At 40.6% G+C, this 27889-nt stretch overlaps 3 protein-coding genes across 5 annotated transcripts; 1 reads left to right on the forward strand and 2 right to left on the reverse strand.

Annotated features, from left to right (window-relative positions):
* Positions 1 to 471: 471 nt before the first annotated feature.
* Positions 472 to 11537, reverse strand: ddah2 (dimethylarginine dimethylaminohydrolase 2). Its single transcript, XM_031737484.2, has 7 exons — positions 11520 to 11537; positions 11002 to 11114; positions 9579 to 10178; positions 7660 to 7848; positions 6348 to 6467; positions 3799 to 3942; positions 472 to 1263 (listed from the first exon to the last, which is right to left on the reverse strand). Exons 3-7 carry the CDS (start codon positions 9876 to 9878, stop codon positions 1144 to 1146), a joined length of 873 nt encoding a protein of 290 aa, XP_031593344.1. The 5' UTR covers positions 9879 to 10178; positions 11002 to 11114; positions 11520 to 11537; the 3' UTR covers positions 472 to 1143.
* Positions 11538 to 14771: 3234 nt separating this feature from the next.
* Positions 14772 to 19332, forward strand: LOC120435714 (prostate stem cell antigen-like). Its single transcript, XM_039605696.1, has 3 exons — positions 14772 to 15112; positions 16903 to 17022; positions 18798 to 19332. The coding sequence occupies exons 1-3, from the start codon at positions 15061 to 15063 to the stop codon at positions 19007 to 19009; spliced, it is 384 nt and encodes a 127-aa protein (XP_039461630.1). The 5' UTR covers positions 14772 to 15060; the 3' UTR covers positions 19010 to 19332.
* clic1 (chloride intracellular channel 1) lies at positions 19082 to 27688 on the reverse strand. Of its 3 annotated transcripts, none has more exons than XM_031737483.2 (7): positions 27451 to 27688; positions 26012 to 26076; positions 24315 to 24424; positions 23842 to 23967; positions 23316 to 23422; positions 22850 to 23031; positions 19082 to 22728 (listed from the first exon to the last, which is right to left on the reverse strand). In XM_031737483.2, the coding sequence occupies exons 2-7, from the start codon at positions 26051 to 26053 to the stop codon at positions 22567 to 22569; spliced, it is 729 nt and encodes a 242-aa protein (XP_031593343.1). In that variant the 5' UTR covers positions 26054 to 26076; positions 27451 to 27688; the 3' UTR covers positions 19082 to 22566. The 3 variants fall into 3 exon arrangements, with proteins under 3 accessions (XP_031593343.1, XP_031593341.1, XP_031593342.1); XM_031737481.2 differs by lacking the exon at positions 27451 to 27688 and adding an exon at positions 26330 to 26477; XM_031737482.2 differs by lacking the exon at positions 27451 to 27688 and adding an exon at positions 26335 to 26394.
* Positions 27689 to 27889: the final 201 nt, after the last annotated feature.

The raw sequence follows: 27889 nt of genomic DNA on the forward strand, positions 1-27889 counted from the left end.
TTATCTTATTGATTAGTGCTGCGACAACTTTTCCCTTAATCAGGCTGTAATATTTTATTTTGGATGGGTGGTGCTGCCGATAGCTACCGCTTTACTGGCTCAAAAGTACTGTTCAGTTACAGTAGCACAGTGGTCAGCACTGTAGCCTTCCCAAAAGGTGCTAGACTTGATACCATTGATTAGCAGGTGTCTTTCACTGCATGTTTCCCCTCAATGCATGTGTTTTTCTGCAAGTCTCCCATAATTAATTGGTCCAAGGTGTGAATGTGGGGTTGCTTGTCTGTACTCTCCCTGCGATAGACTGGTGATCAATCCAAGGTTTCTCTAACAGCTGGGATAGGCTGCTGCCCCACTGACACTCTGAATTGGACGAGTAGAAGATAAATGAAATGACTGGATTTATGCATTTATTTTAGCCTGATGTACCTAAAGAACTGGCAGTTGAATTACACAGGAATAAAAGTACCCATAAAAGTTAAAAGCGGGATTTTAATATTTCTACACATGGGACAAATTCATACGCTGCAAAGCTAAATCAAATCGATCTCCACACCTAGCAGCTACAAATGGTCTGCAATTTAAAAACAGTTAATACCCAAGTACTGAAATGTGGATATGAAAGCTGTACACTGTAGTAAATGTGGGCACCAAGTCTTAGGTTAGCCAAGAAAACATTTAAAGGGACTATCACAAGCAGTAATGTTTAGAGACAGATTAGATCAGATTTCTGGAAAGTAGACGTAATGCCCCTTTACTGGACCCAGATTACATCAATTCGATGAGAAAAGTTCAAAAATGCTGGGCTGAGTGTTGCATTTGGCTTTTCCTTCACACTTTGGTCTAAAAAGGTATTGAACAGCGGCACATATACAGAATAAAACTTGCAGTGAAGACTCTTTCCTGTGGGGTTACGGTTTTACTTTGGTGAACTGTGAAAGAGTTGGAACAGTGCAAAACTACAGCTTCATTTAGTGGTTTCATGAGTAGATTTAAGGACACTGTGCAGCGCTGTTCGTTCAGCAGAGGGGGTAGTGGTGCAGTGAATCAGGTGGCTGGTTCTGTCTCAAAATACTGCACATTAGTATCACTACCCCCACCACTGCGAACACCTGCAGATAAATGCTGAGTGGCGTGGGCGTGTTTTCAGAAATATGTATGCTTTCTGTTGACAAGGAGGCAGAGCGAGGACAGAGACGCTCCCAGCTTGGAGGCCTCGCTGCAGGCTGTCGGCAGGAGGGTGTAGTCCTGCAGCTTCTGGAAGGCCTGCAGAGAGGAGAGAGGAAACGGTTCAGTCATTCAGACCTGAGCTAGTTGTTACAGACTACACTGTAGGGAAAATTGAAATGAAAGGAAGAAGGAAAATTTGCTTCACTGGTTGGAAGTTAGAACAGCAGATCTGACTCATGAGTGTCAGCAACTGACAAAGAGCCTTAGATCTACATGACAGTTTTATTTTTTCCCTTTTCTTTAGAGACCAAAACTTAGAAATGTTAAAAAAAGTTGCTTTTTTTTTTTTTAAATTATAATGTTGATTTATCAAACTCATCTAATGATTTATTGCCACGTTAGCGTCGTCGTTTTCCATTTTTCATTTGCATTTCCACTGTGATGAGTTTCCCTGTTGTCTGGATAACATTTACATTTCTTGTTGATTTGTACTGTGTACATTTCCAGCAGCAGGGCAGCAAGTCCTGCAACATGTGACCTGATGCTGTTTACAAATGTACCGGTCACACTTGATGCAAGTGGAACTTTTTTTGGAGGCCTGTGCAGAACCAGCACATGCACCTCTCCTTCTGGTCAGGCTGATGGCAGCAGTGACAGCTGATGAACTGACCCCTCAGCCAAGCTGCATGCTCATCTTTAGCTGTGAAAGCAGCCAGGTGCATATACACACTAACAAGTGACATCATTTCAGGACAATATGACAGGGCCCCGTGCCACAGTGTTCTACTGAAAACAATTAGTGACTCCAATAAAACATCAGCCATCACAAAAGTGCACAGATGTGCATCTCAGATTAAATTGAAGGGTGTGGGAGTGTCCTTTATACACCAGATTTAAAAAAAAAAAAAAGCTTCATTCTTAAAGATAAATAATAGTCTAAAAAGATTGTGTGATCCTATTATAAGATGATTGTACGGATGGGTTGGTGGACAATACTGGACATCGTGAAATTTTTGAAATGCAAACTACTCGAAGGGAATTCATGCAAAAACAAGTCATCAGTCTTTGTGAAGTTTATCTCATTGGGAAAAATCAAATTTTCCAAACGCTCAAATTAACTCCTAATTTTAAGTTTGGTTTTAAATCTCGCCTGACATAATTTTTAGCAGTGGCGCACAAACAGTTTCACAAAATACAATCAGTATTTTACCTCTGATTTATTTAATTTGCCTCAATCCTGAAGTAAACTACAGAAATATCTGAAAATGCTGATTTATTCTCACTATGCTGGACTCAGCTTCTGTCCTGCCACCTACTTGCATATTTAACGGGTCAGCGACTGCACCGTGAGCGGGATATCGACTTCACTAGTCTCACAAAACATTTCAGCTCTTGGAACCACAAGCACAACTGTGACCTTCAACTGCAATGTAACGAGTAAAGAAATCTGAAAAAAGAAATCTCAGACCTTCTTTAGAAAACCTTTTTTCTCTAATGATCAGTTTAGAGCGAGTTGTCACATTTAGTTCTGTGTGCCAGGATTAACAGAGGCGCTTACTTCCAGGTGGTGTAGCAGCAGAAGACACAGAGGTAACATCTGAATTACAGATGCATTAGGCCTTAAAAGGGATAATCACTAATAACAGACAGATTTATAAATCATAAAAGCACTTAGGTTTGTACAAACATACAGGACCACAACAGACAAGAACAACCAGACAAAGGGCCAGATGCACATGGTTTAACTACAAAAACCCCAAAAAAACAAAAACAAACAAAACATGAGCTGGGCAAAAATTTGGGGCAGATATCAAATTTATTATAGGAGCCTGATGGTTGATTTTGATGTGTGATACAATGCATCTCTAGATTTTCTATTATATTGTTGATGCAGTGTGGCTTTCATGTTAATGCTGTTGTATTTCCTTTTATTTCTGTTTATATTTAGATAAAACTAACAAAAAGCTTTGATCACACCAAAGAAGAAGCCATGTAATTGTGTGGTGCAGCGCAAACACATGTGAATCTGCATCAATACTAGTTATAAATATTTGATCTTGGGCGGTACGTTTACTTCACGCCGTCTTGAAAGAAGCTGAGATTCTCCCACAGACTTATCAGAAACAGACAAGCTAATGACTGCTGTTTAAAGGGAACTGGAGCTGGATGATCTAGCTTCTTTTATGTGGAAACGGTGGAAAAAAGGAGGGCTGAAAACCTGAGTCCAGCTATCATTTGTATTCCTCCTCCCAATGAATGCTGTTAGCAAATATTTGTGGGTTTATGTAAGCACTCAAGCGACCGAGTAAAGCACCGTGAGACTTTAAAGCTCACACTTTTGGTATTTAAAGCTGTTGGATGAGCATGCGTGCTTATGATTACTGATCATATGATTCAATGTTTATGTAGCTTAATTAGTACAAGGAAATAAGTGCCAGAAAAACTGCCACAATTTTAGGTACATTTAAAAAAAAAAAAAAAAAAAAAAATCTGTCAAACTATAACATAATGAAAATAGCAAATTACAGGAAAAACTATTTATTGCTATTAGCACATACATGAACATGACATTATACCACAATAATGTGCAGTTTATTAAAAAAAGAAAAAAAATTCCTCTTTGGTACTCACAGAAACGCTGTCAGGGCATTCGTCTGCTGGTCGGTGCAGCAGGAAGTCCCGTTTGGACGGACCTTTGATGTAAATACAGTTTGCTGCTGACTCCTCTGGGACGGTGAGCACATCGTAGTGGTGATCCGTCAGCTGTTCCATCATCTGCAGACAAACACGCACATCCAGCATTACACACAGTCGCCGAGCTCCAAGCCAGCACTAATGACATAAACAGATGTGTGCAGTTCAAGTGAGGACGGAGAGATTATATATTTATGACTCATAATGAAAAACAGTATTGACTATAGATGTTGGGCCCTGCCTTGCACAATGCTTTAAAATCCTTGTTTTAAAAAGGTTCATTTTAATGTTGTCATTTCTCTCTTTCCATTTCAATAAACTAACTGAAAACCAGCACAAAGCCTTGATCATCATGATGCTTAATATAAAGTCCTCAAAAAATTAATTGAAGAACCCTTTTCAATCAAGTCATTTAATCTTCTGGGATATTAATCTGGTCAAAGTAGATGAAGAGTTTGTTAATCAGTTTCAGCTGCTGTTGTTAATGCAATTAACATAAGGTGCACTAGATGGGCAACAATGAGACAACCCCCCCCAAACATGAAGGATGGTCACTCATTTCTTTTCCACTAGTTCTCATTTGGCTAAAGTCAGTGTCACTGAGTTCATGAGGGTGGCATGAGGGCCCAGCATCCTCTACTTGGCCCCTGCCTGGCACTGTGGAGAATTGGCAGGTTCACCCCGAGTACATGTGACAGACATCAAAGGGTCTGGAGAAGATGTGGAGAGCATTCTGCAGCCTGTAACATCGTTCAGCATGACTGATTTCATAGTTGGTCAGGGTCTAACAAAAAGGGAGGGATGCACAGACCGGCTAGGCAATGGCACTCTGACTGCCATCAGGTACCAGGATGAAACCCTTGGACACACTGTTAGACTACGCTGGTGCAATGGGTCCTGGGTTCCTGCTGGTGCACAATAATGCCCAGCCTCATGTAGCGAGAGTATGCAGAAAGTTTTTGGAGGAGGAAGGAATCGATATCATGCTTGCACTGACCCTAATCCAACAGGACACCTCTGGGACATTATGTTTCGGTCCATCTGATGCTGCCAGGTTGCACCTCAGACTTAACCAGGAGCTCAGTGATGCCCTGGTCAGGATCTGGGAGGAGATCCTCCAGGACACCATCCGTTGTCTCATTAGGAGCATACCCAACCTCATCTGGCAAGCATACAAGGAGGTGGGGGCCATACAAAGTACTGAGTACCATTTTGAGTTGGTATGAAATTATTTCAAAATAGACTAGCCTGCTGCATAATTTTTTCACTTTGATTTCTTGTTTTTTTTTTTTTTTGGGGGGGGGGGGGGGTCTGAATTTAGTTCCCCTGAATAATGTTAATTATTGTAATGATTCGTGATTATCATTTCCATTAAATGATGTGGCAAAATTTTGTGTCGAACACATTACCCAGTCCATATCGATATGGACATCTGGCATGACGCCCCCCAGTTGAGATCTGATGTGCTGACTAATTTTTTTTTTTAATTAATTTATTTTTTTTGTAAAGCGATGCATTTACAATTAAAGTTGAAAATGGCAGCTCTAATTTACATCAACCTCTAAGTGTTTTGGGGACACGAGTCATAACGGCCTAAACTGATGTGTTAAGTAATTTTTAGCTATATTGCTCATTACTGAGATCAAATTTATTACTGTTTACTATGACTTCTTCCTTGATCAGGTGGAAAGCCATCCTCATCATGTATAGCATCTTGCAATGCTGTTCATTGCCCCTTGGATTTCTTTTCAAAGGTGCAGGTGTCGCAGAGGATTGTGGGTCATTGCTGCTACAAATGTGGCTGGATACAGCAATACATCCAGGTGTTTGTAATCACACTAAATGGTATCATGATGTGGAACCATCCTTTGTTTTCTGACTAAACGTAGTGCCTGAAATGACATCTTGTTTACAGGATTAGGGATTTCCAGCTAGTGAGACTGATCACCCTTCATATACAGCCGCACCAGCTGTTGCTCACAGCCATTCCTGTTCCTTTTAGGCCTCTGACTTGTTTGTTATAAGCTCTCCAGCACAGGCACACAGACATGCTAAATGGAAAGCTATGTAGCCTGTGTAAACAAACTGGCATGAATAGATGAATATGCAGGGTCAGCTGGCAGGCTGTCACACCTGGATTTCTATAACACAGTCAACAAACGGACAAAAACAAAACTTTAATGATTAAAAATGAAATATTATGCTCACTTCCAGCTCCATATTTTTATCCTTTTATTCGCTGATGATGATGATTATTATTATTATCATTATTATTATTATTATACATTCAGAATAATCCCTTTTCATCTCATTCTGGACTTCTAATACAGGTCTCGACTCCACTGTCTGAAATAAGCAGGCAAAAATCCTGTTTTCATAAGAGCTACAGGGAGCATTTTCTCTTTGGTATGTGCTTTTCCCTCAATTGCTACAATGCCACAGTATTAATAGGAAATTACCCTTTGGGAAACAACACACACACATACCCGGAGTGTTTTCTTGGCCCCATCACTGTTGCTGAAGATGATGGTGTTTGGGCCTCCCATGGAGCAGATGTTTTTCAGTCGGGCTCCATCACAGACGGGGACAGTCGACACTGCAAAGTCCTGAACACATGTGGGGGTGAACGGTTACTAAGCGTATTGGAAACTTCTAGAAGTTTCCAAGCAGGTTTGTTTTGTCATCACAGGTGTAAATAATAACATTAAGATTGGCTTTTCACACATCCCAGTAACTGATGCCTCGGCTCCAATCGACTCCTAACTTACTCTCACACTATAAAGTGGTTCCATCTCTGCTCTACACACTGTATATGTAAGGGTGATATTTATGAACGAAAGTTAAATGGAGCCAGAGTGACTCCTCTGAAATACAACACTGATGAAATCATCTGCTGGTTTTCCCCAGTCGTCCCCTGACACGAAAACTTAAACCCTCTCATCCACTGACAGCATTTCACACACCACACCCCCACACTCCCACACCCAAGGGAAGAGCAAATTCAACTCCAAAATATGCAAAATATATATATCTCTTGAAAAGACTCGATACTAATGAGCAGCTCGAGCCCAGCCCGAGTGAGCACACTGTGCTGTGCAGCGCTGTGATTATTTGGGCAGTGGAACAACCTCATTCATCAGTGTTTATACACAAGAATTCCCCAAATGCAATTCAGCAAATGGCCACCTGCTCACATTGGCACCTGGGTTTCATCTCCGACTGTAATCTTGGCACAGAGGCAATCTTTGTTGTGCAGGCTAAAAATATAAACTCTATATTTTAGTTAGTTGTGTATTGATAATCTTTAGCTGGGCTTTTATGGAGATACACAGACATACAGCGGTCCATACTAAGACACTTTTATTGTAAGGCAAAGATAATAACATATAGTAGTTGTATATAAACACATCAGGATCAAAAAAAAGGGAGTGAAGAAAACATGCTCAGTGCATGATGAGAATTTAACACACTGAATTTAATTAAAAGTAGCCCTAAATAGAAAAGCTGTCATGAACATTTATGTTCAAATGACATCTGACATGATAAGCTACAGCAGCGGGCTGCAACAAAACACTCGATGGATGATGCAGCTGTGCCACGTGTCAAAATGTGTTGACTGACATCCCTTTTAAAAAGACGACTCTGAGGCAAAAATGTCAGAATCTGTTAAAAGCGTGCCGCCCAGACTCCTCAAATCAAAGACAGACATGTGCCTTCATGACAGGCAGCCCCAAACTAGCGAAAGTTTGAAAAAGCTTCCTCCTGCTCACTGTACCCTCTCCCCTCCATAGCCCTTACCCTGAAGGTGTCTGCCAGCACCTCCGCCCCTCTGCGGTTGGTGTGGGAGGAGATGCCGACAAAGAACTCCCTTCCCGTGAAGAGGATGTCGCTGCCCTCCAGTGTGGCCCCTACAGAATCGCCCTGCTCTCTGTCCATCTCCACCACAGTCAGGTTGAGCTCCGACATCACCCTCCTCACCGCCTCCACCTGAGAAAGGAATAAACTAGACTCAGTACGAGAGTTGGAAGAAAGCAGCTCAGGCAGGTGGTCTGTGTGTAACATCATCAGTTCTGTGTTTCACTGGCAATTAATATTTGCAATAAGAAGCTACAATAATGATCAAAAAACAGACGGTCAGCTGAGCATTTTAAAACTGTCTAATAAAAGAACATTTGTTTATAAATCCAGCTGTTGTACAATTTAGTCTGGACTCATTTACATTCTGATTATTTACTGTTCAACTTTAAAGATTTTTTCCAAACAGCTGAGCTGGTTTCCCTCCTGTTGTTAATCCAAGTCTCTCTTCCTGCCATCTTAGAATAAGTGGAACTGAAACTGCTGCAGTAAGCAGTGAAACTGGACAGATAGAAAGAAAGGACCGTTGCAAAAACAGATTTCTGAAAAATCATTTAAATAATTCTCGATCAGCTATCTTGGTTTTTTTTATATTTTGTAGAAGCCACAATTGTAAATAAAAACTACATTTAGATTAACTGTGCAACAGAACAACTGTCTTATCATATTATGGTGACACATTTTGCAATACTTGAGGCACCGCAAAACAACAGGGTGCCAGTAGTAGAACATCTGGGAGGTGTTTGAGTGTCTACCAATCAAAAGGTTGTGGGATCGATCCCCGACTCCTCCAGTCCACCTGCTAAGCATCCTTGGCCAAGATACTGAACCCCAAGTTGCCTCCAATGCATCCACTCGAGCGCGAGTGTGTGAGAATGTTAGAAAGAGCTTATGCTTAGATAAAAGTGCTGTATTAATGTGTCTGTCTGGTGAATGAGACTTATAGAAGAAAGTGCATTGAATGCTCAATGAATAAAAAGGCGCCATATAAGTAAAAGTCCATTTACAACCAGATAATATATTATAATATCTGTAACTGAAGAATAAAAATACTTCCAAAAAGGAACTATGCATTTACTGTCATCCAAAGGGTCTGGGTGTGTATCTATTAATTTATTTTAATTAATCAGCTCTTTGATTTGCTTCCTGGCTTTTGTATCATGTTCTCTCCGAGCCAAGTAATTTCCACTCCATGAAACATGTTAAGAAAACATTAGGACATTAAAGAACTGTAAAATGGTGTCAACACTTATTAACTGGACAGGAACCATTTGAACAGCTGAGAAGGTTCTTTCCCTAAAGCTTTTTCCAGCAAACCTCCAAGTAAATTAGAAAAAACTACAAACTCTGCATTTTTCCCTACATATGAAAACATTTTGGCCACCCTCTAAAGGAGATTAGAACCCCCCCCCCCACTAGCACTGTAATATAATTATTATTTAACATTTTTTTAAAGTTGCGTTAAGTCAGTCAGTAAAATAACATTTCATTTATCAAACGGCCAAAAATAATAGCCGATAAATGGACTCGGAGCCAGGAAAAACCCTGAGATCTAACTACAGAAGTATAACTGGAACTTTGGACACTTCCAATAAGTCTGGCAGCATTTAAAACACCAAAAAGAAAAACAGGATCAATCAACTAATATCACTGTTGCTTAGAAACATTGTTTTCAGGAGTCTAGTTTTATATGTCTGAAGGGCCAATGATCACAGCAACAAGGAACAACAAAGATCAGTGAGACCATGTGACAAACATAGTATGGGCTAAGTTCATTTTTATACCGTACTCATACAAACCATTACCCAACACTAAATAGAAGATTAAGTGCACTCTGAAAGGCTTCTTCTATGCTGCATTACCTCGCTTTGTCTCTGCTGTTTGAAGGGCCTGGTGATGAGCGCCGTGTCTCCGTGGATGACAGCCACATCCTCTATCTTCCAGCTTTCTGGCAGCTCGGGGTCAGGGGGGATCTCGATCAGCTGCAGGCCCACCTTCTGCCTCAACGCTCCAGTCAGGCAACCGAACTGACGCTGAGCTTTGGCCAGGTCCACCGAAACCTCCCCGTTCTCCTGGCTGTCCCCTGCTTTCTTTCCAAAGGTCTCTGGAATGCCCCTCACCACAGCGTGCGTGAAATGGCCATAAGGGCACATGTTTGCCATGGTTTCAATAATGTGGTAGCAAATATTGGGGCTGTGCCAAAAATCTCACTAAGCTGGCTCTGCCAGGAGAGGAACAAGAGGCAATAAAAGGACGTGAACGTTTATCTGTTTGTGGTCTTCTCTCTCACAGTCTCGGTATTATTAAGACGCCGGAGGAAAATGCTCTAAACTAAGCTAAGCTTGTGAAGAAGTAGATCCAAGAAGAGAATGGGAAGCATCTTCAGCCTGGTCTTTGCCTCTTCTTTAATTAGTGCACTTCAACATCTATTATCCCAAACATGGGAAGCAAATAATCCCAGCCTAAGAAAGAAAAAGATGGATACATCAAGGCAAAGGCAAGAACAAACAAAAATATCAATTTCTATAAAACATTACAGGGTCACATCCCAGGCTAAATGCTTTCATTGGCACTGGACTAAAGGGAAATATGGTCCTAAAAATCTTAAATTTATTTACTCTGTGGGGGAATAAAAAAAATAGTTTATCCCCCATTAAAACATCCAAGGACAGCTGAAATAATACACAGACAACGAGTACGGCTGAAAGGAGACAAAGGAGCTTTGTTCAAGGTCAGATTATAAGGAATCATTATTCAGTAGCCCTCCAATATGCTGCAAAGCCTCTTCATATCTGGCCAGTGGGTTAGATTTGGGACAATTGCCCTTTTATCATCTTCCCTGTAACTGGCAGGAGTCGCCCACTGCGAGCTGCACAGAGGATGTTTCTTAAATCTGCTTCATAACTTATGCAACAAGTGCTGGGCTTTGATGTTCACTTGACTTTGTTTTAAAAGGCTGCAGCACATGGAGAATATTAATGGTTACTTGGACACCGAATATTCACAAACTACATTATAATCACTAGTTACAGGTTGAATTTTTCTACCTCGTACAGCTTTTGTTGTTTTTCCAGCTGTATTAATCAGTACAAACTTCAACCACAAGCAGAACAAAACATCCTGAGGCTGTGTGGCTGCAGGAGTGCACCGCCCCAGCAGCTCAACTCTCTTCCAAAATACTTTTCATGATGTTCCACATCTTCCTTAAATCGGCAAAATAACAGCAACACCCCCACCCCGACTCGCACAAATAACAAACAGAGCTCTACACTTAGGCCTGCTCACCTGTTTTAGGTCCCGGGTATCCGCTTTCGTCGCCGTTTTCCCTCTATTTTAATTTAATTTCCAAAGCAGCCGAGTTCCCGTTACTCTCCAGCTCCTTTCTCTCCGCCGAATGGCTATCGCGTCAAGACGGCAAACGTGAATTGGCATATTTCCGGTGGCAAATTTCAAAATAAGACAGCATTGGTTTACCTGAACTGTGTCGCGTCTAGACAGATACATATATCAATATCTATCTATCTATCTATCTATCTATCTATCTATCTATCTATCTATCTATCTATCTATCTATCTATCTATCTATATATACATATATATGCTTTAAGTTTATATATATATACATACAAAAAATAGCGCGCGATAGTGTGTATACACTATGTATACACTGTAACTGAAAAAAATTTGCCAACGGTCGTGCTCATAGTTTTTAACGCCACCCCCAAGGTATTTCCGGTCTCATTTTCGACTGTTGACGCTCACGTCCCCCACCACCTCCCCTCCCCATCCCCCACACGTCCTACCCGGATTCAATCAGCGGTGATTTATCGCAGGCGCTGCTGTTCTGGCGCTTGCAATCTTAGTGGCAACTGCACTGCAAAGTTACTACCGTTTTAATTTAATTTACACTGGATTCAAGTTCGTTAACAAAACAGAATATAATTTGCTTGAAGTTAATATAAATATATTCTTAATTTGTGGATACATTTATGACGGCCGTTACTGTTAACCTACGTAATAACTACATCTGGGAGACTTGTTCAAACTATCTGGTGTTACTAACAAATACGTAATTTAGACTAGTTTAATTTAACATTAGGCGGATGTCCTGTTGAAAAATGCCCAGAAAATTCCTGTTTTTGCCACACTGGTGCTCCTACGCATTATAACACAGAATTAAAGTCAGGTTTTTCTAGGATTATGGAGTCCCCTTTTCCCCTCTCCCATCCCTGCTGTAATCCTGATGAATTGTTTATGAAGGGTCAGGCTTGTGCTTTATATACAAATATAAATGTGGACTGTCTGAAGGCGAATCAAAGATTTATATGCTGAATTACTGAGCCATCTTTGTTTTTATCCTCCTGACATTTTATTTATTTATTTATAAATAAATAAATAAAATAAAATAATCTGGCTTTCCTCAAAGTGGGTCAGTGATGTGATTGCTGGATTAACACGTTGTCCCATCAGACACAAACCCACCCCCAAAAAACTACCCATGATTGGTGTTTATAGTTAATAATCCAGTATTACCAAAGAAACTGGTGATGTTCAGAGGTGATGTAAACATGCGGCCTTCTGTAAACACGTGACTTTTCTGTCTAACAAGGCTGCACAATATTTCCTTCTAGTGACTAGATTGAGTTACTGCAGGAGGAGGAACAGGAGCCAAATTTTTTGCTGCAGCAAGGAAGACAAGGGAAGCTGCAGGAGCTCGTCTCCAGTGTGAAGAAGAGGCTGAAAATGAGAAGCTGGATGTAAACGGCAGAATGAATAGTTGTAAAAAGGGTGGAGGATGGGAGGTAGAGGGCACAGACAGACAGGATTAAAGAACACCATCTGTCCACTGAGATCCTTCAGCCAGGACACACACAAAAACATCCCCATCAAATGCAGGATCAACACTGTCTGCACAAACATGAATGGACTCAGTTTTGAGTCACTTTAGGCTTGAATTTTTAAGTTTTACAACATGAATGCTTGTTTATTTGAACAAAAAAAGGACCTTTAATCCCATAATACTTTTATTTGGCACTAGTTCTGGGGATTCTTTTGTAGGTTACATGCAAATCCTTTAATGAAGACATAAATGGACAGAAACAAAGTCACACCAAACTCCATGCAAAAATCTATTGCTTTAGCAGCAAACATACGTACATGCCTCCAAAATGCATCACAGGTCATAAACTCTCAATGTCATTTATGCCTCAGCAATGCCCATGGCTTATTTCTGCATACAGTATTGCATCCAGACAAAAGTAACTGAAAAAATACAAGAGAAATGAACAAAAACCTCAATATTTCCAGGAAGATTTTTTTAAGCTTGTAAAGAGCTTATTCAGTCTGAGCATACTTGTTTCACTCCATCACAAGACTTGCTGTCAGCAGACCATCCTGCTTGCTGCCCTCACGTCTCCCATTACGCCCTGAAGGATAATTCGGTTAAACAAGCTCGCTGTGCAGCTCACTGACCCGCTGTCTCTGAGTTGCTGGCTTTCTCCCTCTGTTTGTCTGCTGACTCTTTCTGCACCGTGCTGACTTTATCGGTGCTCATCTTTTCTCTACAGCAGCTGCTGTCTCATGCAATTACACATAATGTCTTTTCTTTTATAAATGGCTCAGATAGAGGCCAGAATTTCTAACTAAACAAAACTGACACAAGAATTATGGAGATAGATGACAAAGAGTATTTAACAAAACAAAATCACTAAGAACTTTAAGTTTTCACATTATATTTCTTAAGAAACTCCTTTCCCCCTTTTTATTGCATGTTAGCAAACTACTGCAAATTATGACACCGCACATAAAAATAGATTACAATTTGAAAGAAAAATTAGGCTTTAAAAAAAAAACTATTTATACACACAAGTACACCAAGAAAAAAAACAGTTCATAACTAATTATGTCCACACAATGGTCCATAAAAGTGATTTTGAGCTAACTAAATCAGTCCTGCAAGGTTTTATTTGGGGACCTGCATTAACTGTGAAAAACTTTTCTAAGGTAAGAACAGCTTCCATGTGCAATAGCAGGCAGTTTGCTAATCATCAAATGGACTTGGTAACTGATCACCAGCAAATGTAAGCACCTCTACAGAAAGCTGTTTTGGCAGTTGCTGGTCTGTTGGTCAAGTGTGTCACAATTTTCCCAGGAGTGAACGCAGCAAATTCACCCCAAGGTGAGTCCTGACTGAGGACAGAAGGGTAGCCACGAGAAAGCATCCTCTCTCTAAAAAGAACATGGCAGCACAGTTTAGGTTTGCAAAGTTACATCTGAACAATTCAAAAGATATCTGGATCACCGTCCTCGAATCCAGAGTGGAGATGTTTGGCCATAATGCACAGGGTCACATCTAGAGAAAACCTTACAGTGCATTTATACAAAGGCCTCATACTACTTGTGAAGCACGGTGGTGGAAGGATGATGAGTTGAGCTTGTTTTGCAGTCCAACTCCTCTATATACCAAAGTATTAAAGTAGTAAAATATGAGGCCATCGGTCTGAGACCTAAAGCTTGGCTGAAATTGGGTTGTGCAAGAGGACAATGATCCCAAGTACAACAGAAAGGCTAGGTTTCACAATGGGTTCACCTGAAACCTTGGCTGATTGTGACCCACACCCATTTTCACACCTTGGCTCGTGTGGCTTGGCGGTTCATTACCCCCTTGGGGGACACTCCCATAGGGCTTAAAAATCTGGGACTCTTCACCATTTGCTCTTAGAACTGAAGAAGCTTCTCGGATGAGAGGTGAAATGTCTTTGCTTTCCAAGCTCCTTAGACAACAGAAAGGCTAAATTTAAAAAAAAACAAAACAGAATCAAGGTGATGAAATAGCCCAGTCAGCGTCCAGACCTTAACTTGACTGAAATGCTCCGGCAGGACCACAAGAGAGACACATGCCTGCAACCAGCAGTCACTGAATGAATGAGTGAAGATGTTGTTCTTGTCAAAAGCTTCCTGAGCGTCATTAGTATATAAACACTCACCAAATACATGATATAACTCTTCGTTTTCCCACTGCCTGTAACCATGCTGTCCACAATTAACTCTCCAGATTGAATTAGAAGTTTCAGGGAAGGGTCCGCCTCAGGATCATGACAGCACAAATCAGCAAAGACTGAGGGAAAAACTCAGGTGACACGCGGGTACTTGTAATATAAAGAGGCACCTTTTATCAGATCATTGGAAGCATAGAAAGAAACAGAGATGAAAATAAATGTAATTTGCAAATGAGCTGGGGGACGCACCACATCAAGTAGTTAGGGAGTTGTAACGCCCTGGGACGAGAAGTGTTTCGAAAAATCCAGCTCGAAACATCAACCGAGGGACTTTTAAGGAAGCATCATGCCTCGTTCACAACTTTTAATTATTCTCATGTGTTGTCTTCCTTTGGCAGGTATGTAAAAACATTCTTGTCTTCAGGTGCTTTTATAATTTAAGGAAAAAAATCAAATACTTTTAAATACTGGAGATCCATTACTCAAGTCAGTGAGAGGGACAAAGTCTGCAGAGCTTGGTCGGTGGAAACAAAACTCTGTGATGTTCAACTTCCACATTTTTCTGCATGCACATTTGAGATTTGACTCTCTTACAGCTGACATATTTTTCATGCATTTTAGTGCAAGATCTCCTGTTACAGGAAAAGCGATTAACGATGGATGCTACATGCTTGATTTGATGAGTTCAGGTATACTTTTCACATAAGGAGGGTTTTATCCCTTTAATTTGGAAGCTCTTTTGGCCAGGAAATACTAAACAGAGGAGATTTGTAGAGTATGCTAATATTCCACTGCTGTAGTTTGATTTCAAGAGTTTAAATTGTATAAGAAATCAGTTCAAGTATGTTCAGTATGTTGGATTTGTTGCCGGTAGTGTTTTTAATTTTTCTTATGTGACTGGTAAACATGAAATAAGTCATTTAGTCCAGTACAAATTTTGTCTATGACTTGTTGGTTTGAGCACTTTTTCTTGTTTTTCAGTGGTGGAAAGTACAAATTTAACACAGTAAATCAAGCGGTTATTATATAATACTTTTCTAGACTAGTTGATTACACAGTGTTGTATACACACTCCAACAAAGAGCAACTTGGTTCAGTATTTTGCTCAAGGACATTTTGGCACTGAGACTGAAGCAGCTGGCAATCAAACCACCAATGTTCCAATTAGTAGATGGCTCGCTGTATCTCTTGAGCTACAGTTGACCCTTAACACTCTTACTGTAGTTACAATTTTAGTTACATATGTTAACTCTATCATACAAAACATGTGAAGCGTTTAAAAAGTGCTGACTTGAGTTAAATGTATAATCTACAAGTACTCTGTTTATAATTCACTTTTAATTTAAAAATATCAAACATTTCATGTTTATTCTCCAATGTCAGGCTTTTTTTTTAATGAGTTTGACTTTTTTAATTTAAAGTTTACTAGTTTTAGTCATAAATATAAAATAAATTACCTCCAACTCCTTTACTTACAGTAAAATATTGTTTGTTTTTAACACATTATTATAAGAATAACTTACTCAACTATAAGTGGACACTTTTAATCGTATACTTAATAACTCTGGTGAAGGGTGGTGCCCGAGTAGAACATGCAAAGGGAAGGACACATGACTTCTGCTTACTCTCTCTTAAAGCTGCTTGCTAATGTAATTTTACAGTGCGTTGTTTGCATATTTACCCAATTGTACACTTGGAAATACGAAAAGTCAAGAGAGTATAACCTTTAACCCATTTTACAGCGTTTTTACTGTTGTCTTATAAATAGAAACATGTTGGCATCATAAAATGTATAGCTAGTGAATGAAAAGCACTCAGAGTTTCTGTTATGACAGTTGTCTGCTGACTCGGTGATAGAAAAGTAATTATCAGATGTCGCTGCAGTGCAGAGAAGCATATCTTAGAAGAGAAGTGTCTCAATTACAAAGATATTCCACCAGGGGGCACCAACAAGTCTATTTTTCAACACCAAAATATGCATTCATCTTCTATGAAACAATTTGGCTTCTTTTGGAAACAAACATAATTACAGTTACTGTTAGTTCGCAAATATCATCTTTCAGAGCCAAATCCTTCATGTTGTGACTGTCAGCTGATACAGTATTGGAGTTTTAAGCTCTTGTTGTTGCAATCCCTGCCTGAGTTGTACAGCTGACAGTGCCTAACCTCCACTGTTTTTGCCCCTCAGCCTGTTTGCGCTGTTACACCTGTATGTTTCCATCCATCTCTCCTCTGGACTGCTTAAAGTTTCCCGTGGAGTGTCCAGCTGGCCAGCGCTGCCTCTCCAGCGTAGCATCAGGAAGACGAGGTAAGAGCCAGATTTGTCTGCATTTATTAGATTAGATTAATTTCAGTGAGTCTCAAGCATGATGGCCACAAACTGGAAAATAAAGCCTTATTTTATAAAAGATTTGTGAGAAACATTTTTAGAAATGCACATTACAGGGAACAGACAATAAAGACACTATTAGGACCAAGTCTAAAGTTCTTTTATGAAACAAATCTTTCAGCTTGTGGTCACTGATCATACATAAACTATACAATAAGGACTGTTTCATCTCTTTGTGGGCTGCTCTTTGAACTGCTTCTCAGGGCCTTGTCTTTCGTCAGTGACTTAAAAGTGAAAGCATAACCAGTTGAAAGAATGACTCAACCGATTGGACTTCTGTACGATTTTCTCATCAGGCCGGTTGTCAAATTATGTCTAAAAATAACACTCCGGGCTATCTGGGTGGGGCAAAATGTTCACCGTGTCTCATCAGGGGACAAAGTTCCCACAATTACTCTCAGTTTGCTTTTCAAACTTCCTTAAACGTCTGTGTCATAGATTCAGCAAGCTTTTGGAAAAGCTTCTCAGACATTTTGGTCCATATTGTCATGATAGCGTCACACAGTTACTGTAGATTTGTTGGCTGAAGGTCCATGATGAAAATCGCTCGGTCCATATGAGTACTGTGAGCTCAGTGTCATGTTCAAAAACCAGTTTGAGATGATTTGATGACATGGTGCATTATCCTGCTGGGAGCAGCCATCAAAAGATGGGTACACTCTGGTAACAAAGGGATGGACATGGTTAACAACAATACTCAGGAACAATATGGCGTTTAGACAATAATAAGCTGGGAAAATATCTCCTACATTATTGCACCACCGCCAGCAGCAGCCTGAACCATAGATACAAGGAAAGATGGGTTCCTTCAGTCTAGCTTCTGGTCTCTGGTATCAACAAGGCATAGAGAACTGCTGCTCACTGAACAATTGCTCTTTTCAGACCATTCTCTGTAAAGCTTGCAGATGGTTGTGTGGGAAAATCCCAGCAAATCACCAGTTTGTGAAACACAGAGATAAGACTGTCTGACACCAACAACCATGTCACTTACTGCCATGCAATCGGCTAATTAGAGATTTGTATTAACGAGCAGCTGGACAGGTATACCTAATGAAGTGTCTGGTGAGTCTATATTGCTAACATCCAAGTGCAAACAATCAAGAAGTAAAATTAATCAGGCATTCAAAGTTTGTTTTTTTTTTGCTTTCAGTTTTTGAAGCATTCATGATGTTAAATTTAAAACTATCAAAAAAATGTATAAACCATAATACACTTCAGTATCTATTTAAGCATAAACACATCATATGATCTCAATTAGTCATGATTCCATTTATGTTATATAGCAATTAATTGAAAAATATATTGGATTTGCTGAAAAATGAGGATATAAAACATCATTCTGTTATATTTTGGTGGGAAAGTTTGACAAAACAGATTTATGAATTCATGAGTTCTGACTGAAAGCATGCTTTGTTAGGTTGTTGTGACCTTTGACATTCACAAAATCAGATCATCCTTGAGTCCAAATAGATGCAAATTTCCAAAACTGATAGATTTTTGGAAACATAATACTTAATCAGTGCATCAATTTTTTTTTCTCGGATTCGACACTTGCCGAGTGAACTATTCCTAAAAAGGAACTGTGTCCTGTGTCAAGAACCATCAAATGTGTAGCAAGTGGATTGAATGCTCTTTAAAATCCATGCGAATAATAATAACAATAATAATATCCTTCTACTCCTCTGCTCTCACAGGCCCACTACAGCTGACGTTGTACGAAAAAAGCTGCGCAGTTGCCTCCCAGTGTGACGTGAGTGGAGAGAAATACACGTCAGGGGTCTCCTTCAACTACACCAACGTGTGCTGCGATACCGACCTGTGCAACAGTGCCGTGTCCGTTACTGCCCCAAGCTGGGTGGGAGTGATGCTCTGCCTGCTGCCTGCTCTCGGGCTCCTGCTGGCCTGAGCAGCAGACGTGACGATGCGGTCTTATCCTCGATAAAAAATTTTTAAAAATGAAACATCTGACACCGACTGATTTAATATGAAGATATTTTATTGGGACATTAATAAACCCTACTTCGTAAGATGTTTAAAGTACAAAATACATTTCAGCTGTGCTAGTAGTTTGCCTTGATCGATGATTTAAGCCTGCTGATTGTGTGTCCACACTTTTACTTTTGATCCTGTGTACTTTGAAGTTTAGATGTTTTTGACTACATGATGGCAAAAAGAGTGGAAAAAAAGACAATAAAAGGCTAAAATATTAAAAGATGGTTAAGAAATAAAGCAAAAAGCACAGTTTGTATAACAAAGGACATGGATGACATATATATATATATATGTTTTTAAAGTTAAAATAGTTAATTGAGAAACAAACTATGCATATTAATGATTTGTCTAATTTAACATATTAAGTGGTCCCTGAAATTACATTAAGTCCTACAGTCTTCCACACACGGAGAGAAGAAAAACTACAATATATTAGCACTGAAATTATTCAGACTCGGTCCCTTTAAACATTGTTCCACTTTAAAAAATAGATAAAAATCCAACAATTCAGTCAAGTACAATGCATCATCTACTTGATCAATACCAAGCATGTCATCATGGAGGGATTACAACCTCTGTAGAAAAATAATTGACTTTACTCCCGCTGTTTTTCTAATAAAGTTTAACTCAAGATTGTCTTCTTAAATCTGCTTAAATTGCACTTAGGTTTATTTTGTCAATGAGTTTCACCCTGATCTGAGACACACAACGAAGATGTTTACAGCACAAAGTGTAGCCCGGTCCACACGTACACGGATGTTCTTTTAAAACTGGAATTTTTTTGCTTTTGCTCAGAAAAAAATCGTAACACAAAAATGCAAAAAAAAAAAATGTCAAGGGTGCTTGACATTATCGCAACAAGCGACCCTAACTGTACAGGAATGCTGGCCAATTAGAAGCCAGCCTATTGTCAAAAAAGGAAATAAAGGCGCACACCTTTTCCTCCTGTTTCCCTTCTGAAAGTCTTCACTGTGGACGGAGGTTTTAAAAAGCTTCCATTTAAATTTTTTGTGTGGAAAAAGGGAAAAAAAACACAATTAAAAAACTAATTTTAACTACTACACATGTAGACAGGCCCCATCCCTGAGAGCTCTCTATAAATGTTAGTTCATTATTTCCTTCACAAGTTGCTCCTACAGTCAGATAAGGCGTGCTGTCCAGTAGTTCCAGTTCCTCCCAGTGAGTTCATTTCAAGTCACTTAAACAGGAATTTCAGACCAGAGGACTTCCTCCCAGGAGTGGATTAATCCACAGGGCATCTCTGAGGACACAAGGCTTTTAAAGGATCAGGCTGGTTCAGGTATATTTTTACTGTCAGCAAGTCCCATGAAAACACTAACAATGCATTTAACCTACAACCGGTTACAAAGCCAAAATTCTTGTTTTCTATGAAGCTGTAGACGACGTATGGAAGGAGGTACTAGCAGTTGATGTGGTGCACTGATCTCGAAAAGTAAATCCACATATTATAAATGTTTAGACTCTATTTATAACAAGCTGGTTGCTTTACAACTGTAGCTATGTTGATGCTTATCCTTCCCTTTTTTTAAAAAAATGTCTATGTTTAGCACGTTTTATAGCACTTTAACAGGCTCACGGTAACTGCAGACTATTAAAAAATGGATGTAGCTTCATGGTCTGAAGAGTGAAACCAATAGGGAAGTGCCTTAAACAGCCACCCTTTTTACTGGCCATCAGGGTTGGACTTCTCTGGTTGAAAAGACTTCCAGTCCTATATAAGTCTATGGGGTAACGGCCCTTGGAGTTGACTTCTGTAAACAGTTTCTGGATGAGCTTAAATGGGCTGAGTTACTCATTTTGGATCATACTGAATAAAACAGAGTGGTTCAATGGCGTAGTGGTTAACACAATCGCCTAACATGTGAAAGACCCACCGTTTGAGACAGGGAGCCAATAAAACCCAGCCTCAAGGGACTATAAGCTAATGTAGTCCCTATATGTGGCAGGTTTGAAGGAGGTGAAAGTACCATAAATGAATAAACAAAACATCAGGTCCATTTTATAAATTTTGGTCAGTCCAATGTGTATCTAGGATGCACATTGGCTAACGGCAATGACAAATTATTCACAAGTCATAAGCCAATGAATGCAAAGTTTCACAGTCTGCATCGGCTCTTGTTTGTCACATCCGGTTTCAAAACATTGTTTCAGAAAAAGGAAATGATGTCATGGTGGCTACAAACACCTTTTATACAGTCGGTAGTTTGGGGTTTTTTTGGTAACATTTAACCTTTTAGCACAATGGCAATGCTTACATAGTGCTTATCACCGGATAAGCAGTAGAAGTAATTCATCGTGTTAGCAGGAAGACTAAATGTTATATTTTGTGCAGCTGATTTAATTTGTACGTTTTCATGGGAGCAACTGACAGTGAGAAACACAAATACGCTTCATCCACAGCCTCCTTCAATACCCACTGGGCAGCACTGAATAAATTACTGGCAATGGGCCCTCACAGCGGATCACAGAGACGCTTGGTAATCTTAAATAATCCTTCACGCCTGCTGTGTGGGAGCACAGAAAGGGGAAGCCCGCCTCTATTGAAACAGTTTCCTGTCTCTGTAACTGTTTCAGCTCTTCAGCACCCCTTTCCTCTCTGAGATGCAAAACAAAGAATAACTGATCTAACACTTAGACAAAACTTGGCTTTTAATTAAAGGATAAATAAGATTTTGTACTGTAAAAAGGCCTTGTTCCCTCAGTAATAAAATAAAGTCCATGTGAAAGGCTCAGTACAAAAGACTCTTTGGCAGGTGATCTGGAGCTGATATGCAAATTTCACTTCCTTAAACAGAGAAACGAGAGCTGAATCTGCCTGAGGGAAGCCTGCAAGGTTACATGTGAAAAGTTTGATCTGTCAGGCAGCTTTGTGTCTGTTGAAATTACTACCAGGAAAAATAACAAAGAACCCAAAACATACTGTAGCAACTGTCTTGAAAAAGAAAGGAACAAAAAGCGTCAGTGTGTATCTGCTCATGGTGAAACTGTACATAAGCAGGGCTGTAGTTAGAAGAGTGCGATGACGATGTGGATGTGCGCTCCCGCGAGCAACATGGTCGGCAACCGGAGAACGTGACACGTGAAAGAACCCATCGGAGGAGGAAGTTTAACGGGGTTAAAAGTTTTCTTGCATGTGATTGTTTTCAATTGAGCTTTCCCGAACTTCCTCGTTTCCCTCGCTGATGTAAACTGACCCAGTTTCAGGTGAGGTAAAACAATGTAAACTTGCGCCAACACTGCGAAAGGTGATACTGGCGTATAAGGGTGCAAGAAATTAACCTGCAGGCGTAACAAAAGATTCCTGCAGCGCTCCAGTTTACAGAGAAAAGCATCGACCATGCTGCTTGCAGAGTGAATATTCATGAGTGTGTGTGTGTGTGTGTGTGTATTTTTTGCTTTCCTATGTTGCTCTGCTGGTATATTCAGAATATGTAACCCCCTGTTCTATCCCTACTTGAGAGCTTTAGCTACAGAGGAGTAGGCGAAGTAGATTTCCTCGTCGACCGGGCAGGTGGAAGAGAACTCCTCCCTCGCATAGGCGGCGTTCAGGTACCTCCAGAGGTTTGTCAGACTCTGAGGGATGGTGAAGTTCCTGTATTTCAAGCACACCACCTGCAGAGATAGAGAGAGCGGAAAAAGAGGCATAATTACAAAAAAAAGTAAAGTAAAGCATTGACTCATTCTTATAACCCATCATCCTCATGCTGCGCCGCTTTAAAAATCACAAGGTCACCTTCACGATGTGGATCTTAGGCAGCAGGTTGCAATCAGCCAGAGTGAGCGCCTGGCCATCCAGGAAAGGGCGTGACGAGGAAATGACCTCATCGGCGCTATTCTCGTCGATCTCGTCAGGAAGTGGGGAGCCAAGGTAGTCGTCTAGCTTCTTCAGAGCCTTCAGGAGGCCTTTCTCTAGATCTGAGCACATAGGCACACACAGAAAACACTCAAGCATGAAGCATAAAGAGAGGGGTCCTGATATAAATATACTGAGATATTGAGCAGAGATGAGGTAGAAAAAAGCTGCACAAAAACATCAGCAGGTGACGTGTTTACACTAAGAGCATAATGTTATTAACAGAGGCTCCCTGCTGATTTTCAGCCCATCGGGGGACTGACAGAAGCAGCTCAGCACGATTTAAACCAGGCACTACTCTAACATTTAGTTTATTGCACCATAAGCTTGAGTGGAGCTGACTTACTTTCATTGGTCTGAGGGTTTGAGTTCTTGACGTAAGCAGAGAACTTGGAGAAGACGTCCAGGCCCGCCGTGTTGGACTCTGGGTTACGAGCAGCCAGACGAGGATACCTAGATGTCCAATCACATCAGATATAAATCTTCAAGCTATTCGTGTTGATGTGCAAGAAGTCAACAAATGCATTTGCAGCCAACTGTTTATTTTGTTATGATTAATCTATTCATCGCTGGGTCTACAAAGGAAACACCTGCAAAAATGTAGAATTAGATACTTTAATCTCACAAAGATTCAGATTTAAATCTTGTGTTTTGGAGTTGGCGTGCAGGGCCTACTTTTTTGTCTTGTCTACAAAATGTTGCCTTATTCCTGCAAAATTCTAAACAATCTGTGCTCAAAGCCTCCAGAGACATCCTTTAAGTACTGTATCTCTTTGTGCCCAACAAAGTTGCGATATTCAGATCATTATCAGATCAAACAAGACAGTTTGTGTTATCTGTATCAGCACTTCAGAGATGAAGGAAAATATTACTTTGGAGGGCAGAGATGCTCTTCCAGGAACTCCTCAATCTTGTTGGTGTCGGTTTTCACCTCGCTGCCGTACAACAGGAAGGGAGGCTGAGCACCCGGTGCCAGGTCCTTCAAGATGTCTGGCTTCCTGAAAGCGGGACGGAAAAAGTCCAGAAGACAGATGGAGCGAGTCAGAAACAGAGAAAGAAAAAAAAAAAAAAAGGAAAACAGGAGTGGAAAGATTTCCAACCGCAGGAAATTACCCATGTGAGCAGCTACAATGTGTCCAACTTTCACCGAAAATCAAAGCGTGGGAGTTTTTTTTATCTTTTAATGAATGAATGCAATACCCCAGGCTTTTTCAGTGCCAGCTTCACTTGGGGGCATTAAAACATTAAAAGTGTAGGCGAATGTTCTCTTGTTGCGCCAGCATTAGTGAGAGAGACAGAACAAACAAAAGTGGCCATACAGAGCGTGAAGGACGAGTGCTTTCACCTCTTCATATCCACCGTGGTAACGTCAAAGGTGACTCCCTTCAGCCACAGCACCATGAAGAGACGCTGAGAGAAAGGACAGTTGCCGATGCTCTGACCATCGCTTCCTGCCTGGGAAACAAAAACACATAATAAAGCCGCCGATTAATATTACAGTAATGTTTCCATCTATTTTTCTAAGACTTTCCTCCATAAAATACTGGAAAATCTGCCGTGTTTCTTCAGGTCAGCGATCCAAAAATGCAAAGAAAAGCCTTAAAATATTTGTTGCACATTTGGTTACAGTATGCATACTGCTGATGCAGAAACGTGCACCTTAGTTTTTCACCCTTAAACCAACCTGCAAAGTCAGCACGCAGGATGTCGGAGTCAAAACAAAGAGAAATATACATCACCACACATCACAAATCCTCAAAGAGCTCAAATCGACAACTGAAAGTGAAGACGTTTGAGCAGCATGGAATAGCTGCTGTTAAAACAATAGAAGAAATTAGAGTTTTTTTTGGTATGATGGAAATAAAGTCCTAATTTGTGCCATTTAAATCGCAAATTTACACAGTTTATCTGCTTGTCTGATCTGTCTTTACAGCAGTAATTTTCCCACTATCAGATAAATTGGAATATAATTATTGCATGAATTAAACCAACTATGATTATTTAATCTGCACAAGGCTGTTTTAAACACTTTAACACAGTTTGTAGACCCGATCATGAATCAGCTCCAAAAACAATCCCCAAAATGAAACTACCTGAAGCCTGAGATGCAGCATATGTTACTTCTCTTACTTCAGAGCCATACAGCAAATTGTGGTATCGATACTTAAGTAAATATTGGACAAATATTGCCAATACTAGTACTGATACTAGGGGAAAGCAAGGCATTCTGAACAAAATAAATTTTTGAGAGCAACAACACACACCTTTCGGTTTTCATGTATTTTGAAACTCTTTTTTTTGGTGGGGGGGTGTCTGGAATGTAAACGTGGACTGACCCACCCACCCCTAACTTCTTTACTGCTGTAGAGCTTGCAGCACCCAGCCCTACACAGTGCCGTAGGGCATGCTAGTTTTGATCTTTAGGATCTGAAACGTGGCCTCATCAGGCAACCGCCTAGTGTTGTTAACCACAGTTCATGAGAAACTACATTTAAGAGGTCAATTTAGAGAAGTTACAACAGCATCTTTCACCCTGAAGAAGGTGGGGGTGGGAAGCACATGTTCACACAGAGAAATCTTTATGTGTGAAGTGAGCCACACTGGTTAGTATGTTACTGCCTGTTTTTGGCTCAAAGAAAATGGGATTAGCCTGCCTGGCCAACATACTAAATATAGATTAAAGTCGGCTGGCTGTTATCTTAATGTGCGTTTAATTAGATTAGCCTTACAGTAGTTTATAAGCCCGGTGAGTCAGCAGAGGGGGGTCTGATTGACGTCACTATTACAACAAATACTGCGTGAAAATAAAAGATAAAACAAAGGTGGCTTAAAGTCAGCTGTAAGGACCGTGCAGGTGTCAGAGACAGCTTATCAGCATGTAATAGAAAACACGCCGAGCGTGCTGATGAAACAATAAGATAACAGAAGCCCGAGCAGACCGGCTCAGCCCGCTGAATAAACTCAGGGCACATAATGTCGCCCGTGTGCGCGTCACTCTTTGGGTGTGATGCTTTCCTTCTCTGCGCCCATTCACTCTCTTACCTTCACGAAAAGTTCAAGTTTGGGCTGACCGGCGTCGCTCATCTTCACCCGTAGCTGCACGAAACCTATAAAGAGAGAGAGACGGGCGTTAAAAAGTTTCTAACACGAAGCCCGATCGAGCGCAAAGTCGCCTTTTCTGAGCCAGAAACAACCGCAAACGCAGGGAGCCCAGCCCATCTTCCGCTACACAATACCGGTGACTAAAGTGACAAACGCGACAATGTAGCAGCTCCACGGGCGTCACAAAGCAAAGCCCTACATGCCGTGCACCCCTAAAGCTCAAAATTCACATAATTTAGAGTCAGTAGAGCTTCTAACCTCACAGTGCTCGAAGTTCTCGTTGCCTGTTGCTGGTTTCTCCTCCCAGTTCTGCTGCTGAGTGCGTGTGTGTGCGCGCGTCTGCTGGTTGCAGCGACACAATCATCATCATCATCATCCTCCTCCATTTCCTGGTGGTGCATGACGGGCTGAGCTCTCAGCGAATAAAAGCGGCCGCAGTATGAAGGAGCGGTCTGTTTACTCACGTTAAAGATCGTTTATTTCAAAGCAGCAAATAAAAACACAGAAAAGTCACCGCGGAGAGGCGAGCTGGGAGCAGGCGGGATGTTACGTAACAGCCACCATGCACTTGGCAGCTTTGGGGAGACGCGTTAAAGGCACTTATTCACTGGTTATGGGGCGGTGGCTGATGTGTCTGACTGTCCCATATACAGTTAGGGTTGTAGTTTTTGTAGTTTTGCCTCTGTGCACAACCACAGTGGATTTTTACATCAAACATTAAACATCTGATTAAAATGCAGACTTTATCATTAAGAAAAGCTGTTAAACTTACGAAAATACAGTTAAAAGTCCAAAAGTTTATCCCCTCTTTCACATTTTCCAGCCTTCCTCGCGATCACCTGCCAAAAACGGATTTCCAATGTTTCCGTGTGTTTTTAGGTGTAACATCTTTATGTATGTTGGTAAATAGACTTCGGTGAAAAGGGTTTACAAGGGGGTTATACGTCAAATTTAAAAATGGCCTGTTTTCAAGTATCTTTATAACTCTGTGTTATTGTACTTACATTATAACCAATCCGGTCAACATTTGTTGCAATTTCTGCTGTCCTCTCGGCCAGATTACACTTTAAATAAAGGATATATAAGGGTCCCTGCCAAAAACTGATTGCGGCTTCTACTTTGTTACAGGAATGTTGTTTGTGGTTCAAGATGACTTGATATCATTCACGAAGGATACATTTGACAAATGTTTGACATAGACCCGCGGCCTTATGTTTCGACACCCCTGGTGTAAACAAAAGTGGTTAGTTGATGCTCAGTCCCTGATTTTAAGAGGCTCATACATTATTGAACGATCTAATATGAACTGTTTGTAAAATGTGAATGAAAACCCTTTGCAGTTAGTGACGCCTGTTTCTTCAGGCCTTTACTGCACCCACCTCCAGTTGCTGCATGTTGTTTCTGTCTTCAAAAACTGGAAAGCATGCTTCGTGTAGCTGATATCACGTGACTGAGTTGGCCATTGCAAAAATATCCCAGTTCTCTGCCTTGAAAATGTCCTTGGTTTCTTTAGTAGTTTGCTTTGGCTCATCAACAATTTTCACTGTGAAGCGCTGTCTGACCTGTTTTTCAGCACTTGGCTCAATCTGAGCAGAGAATATAGCCCATCCCGTTCCTTCTATCAGTAGTCACATCACCAATAAACGCGAGTGATCCGGTTCTACTGGCAGCCATGCGTGCCCATGACCAATGTTCCCTCTAAGCTGCGCACGTGCGCAGTTGCGCACTGCTGGCACGGTCTCTGCGCACAGAAAATCTGCGTTGCGCACAAAAAAAATCTAACCTGAATTGAAATTAAAATTAAAACTTTAACAATTC

This window comes from Oreochromis aureus, linkage group 22, assembly GCF_013358895.1.
Source record: "Oreochromis aureus strain Israel breed Guangdong linkage group 22, ZZ_aureus, whole genome shotgun sequence".
Classification (NCBI taxonomy): Eukaryota; Metazoa; Chordata; class Actinopteri; order Cichliformes; family Cichlidae; genus Oreochromis; species Oreochromis aureus.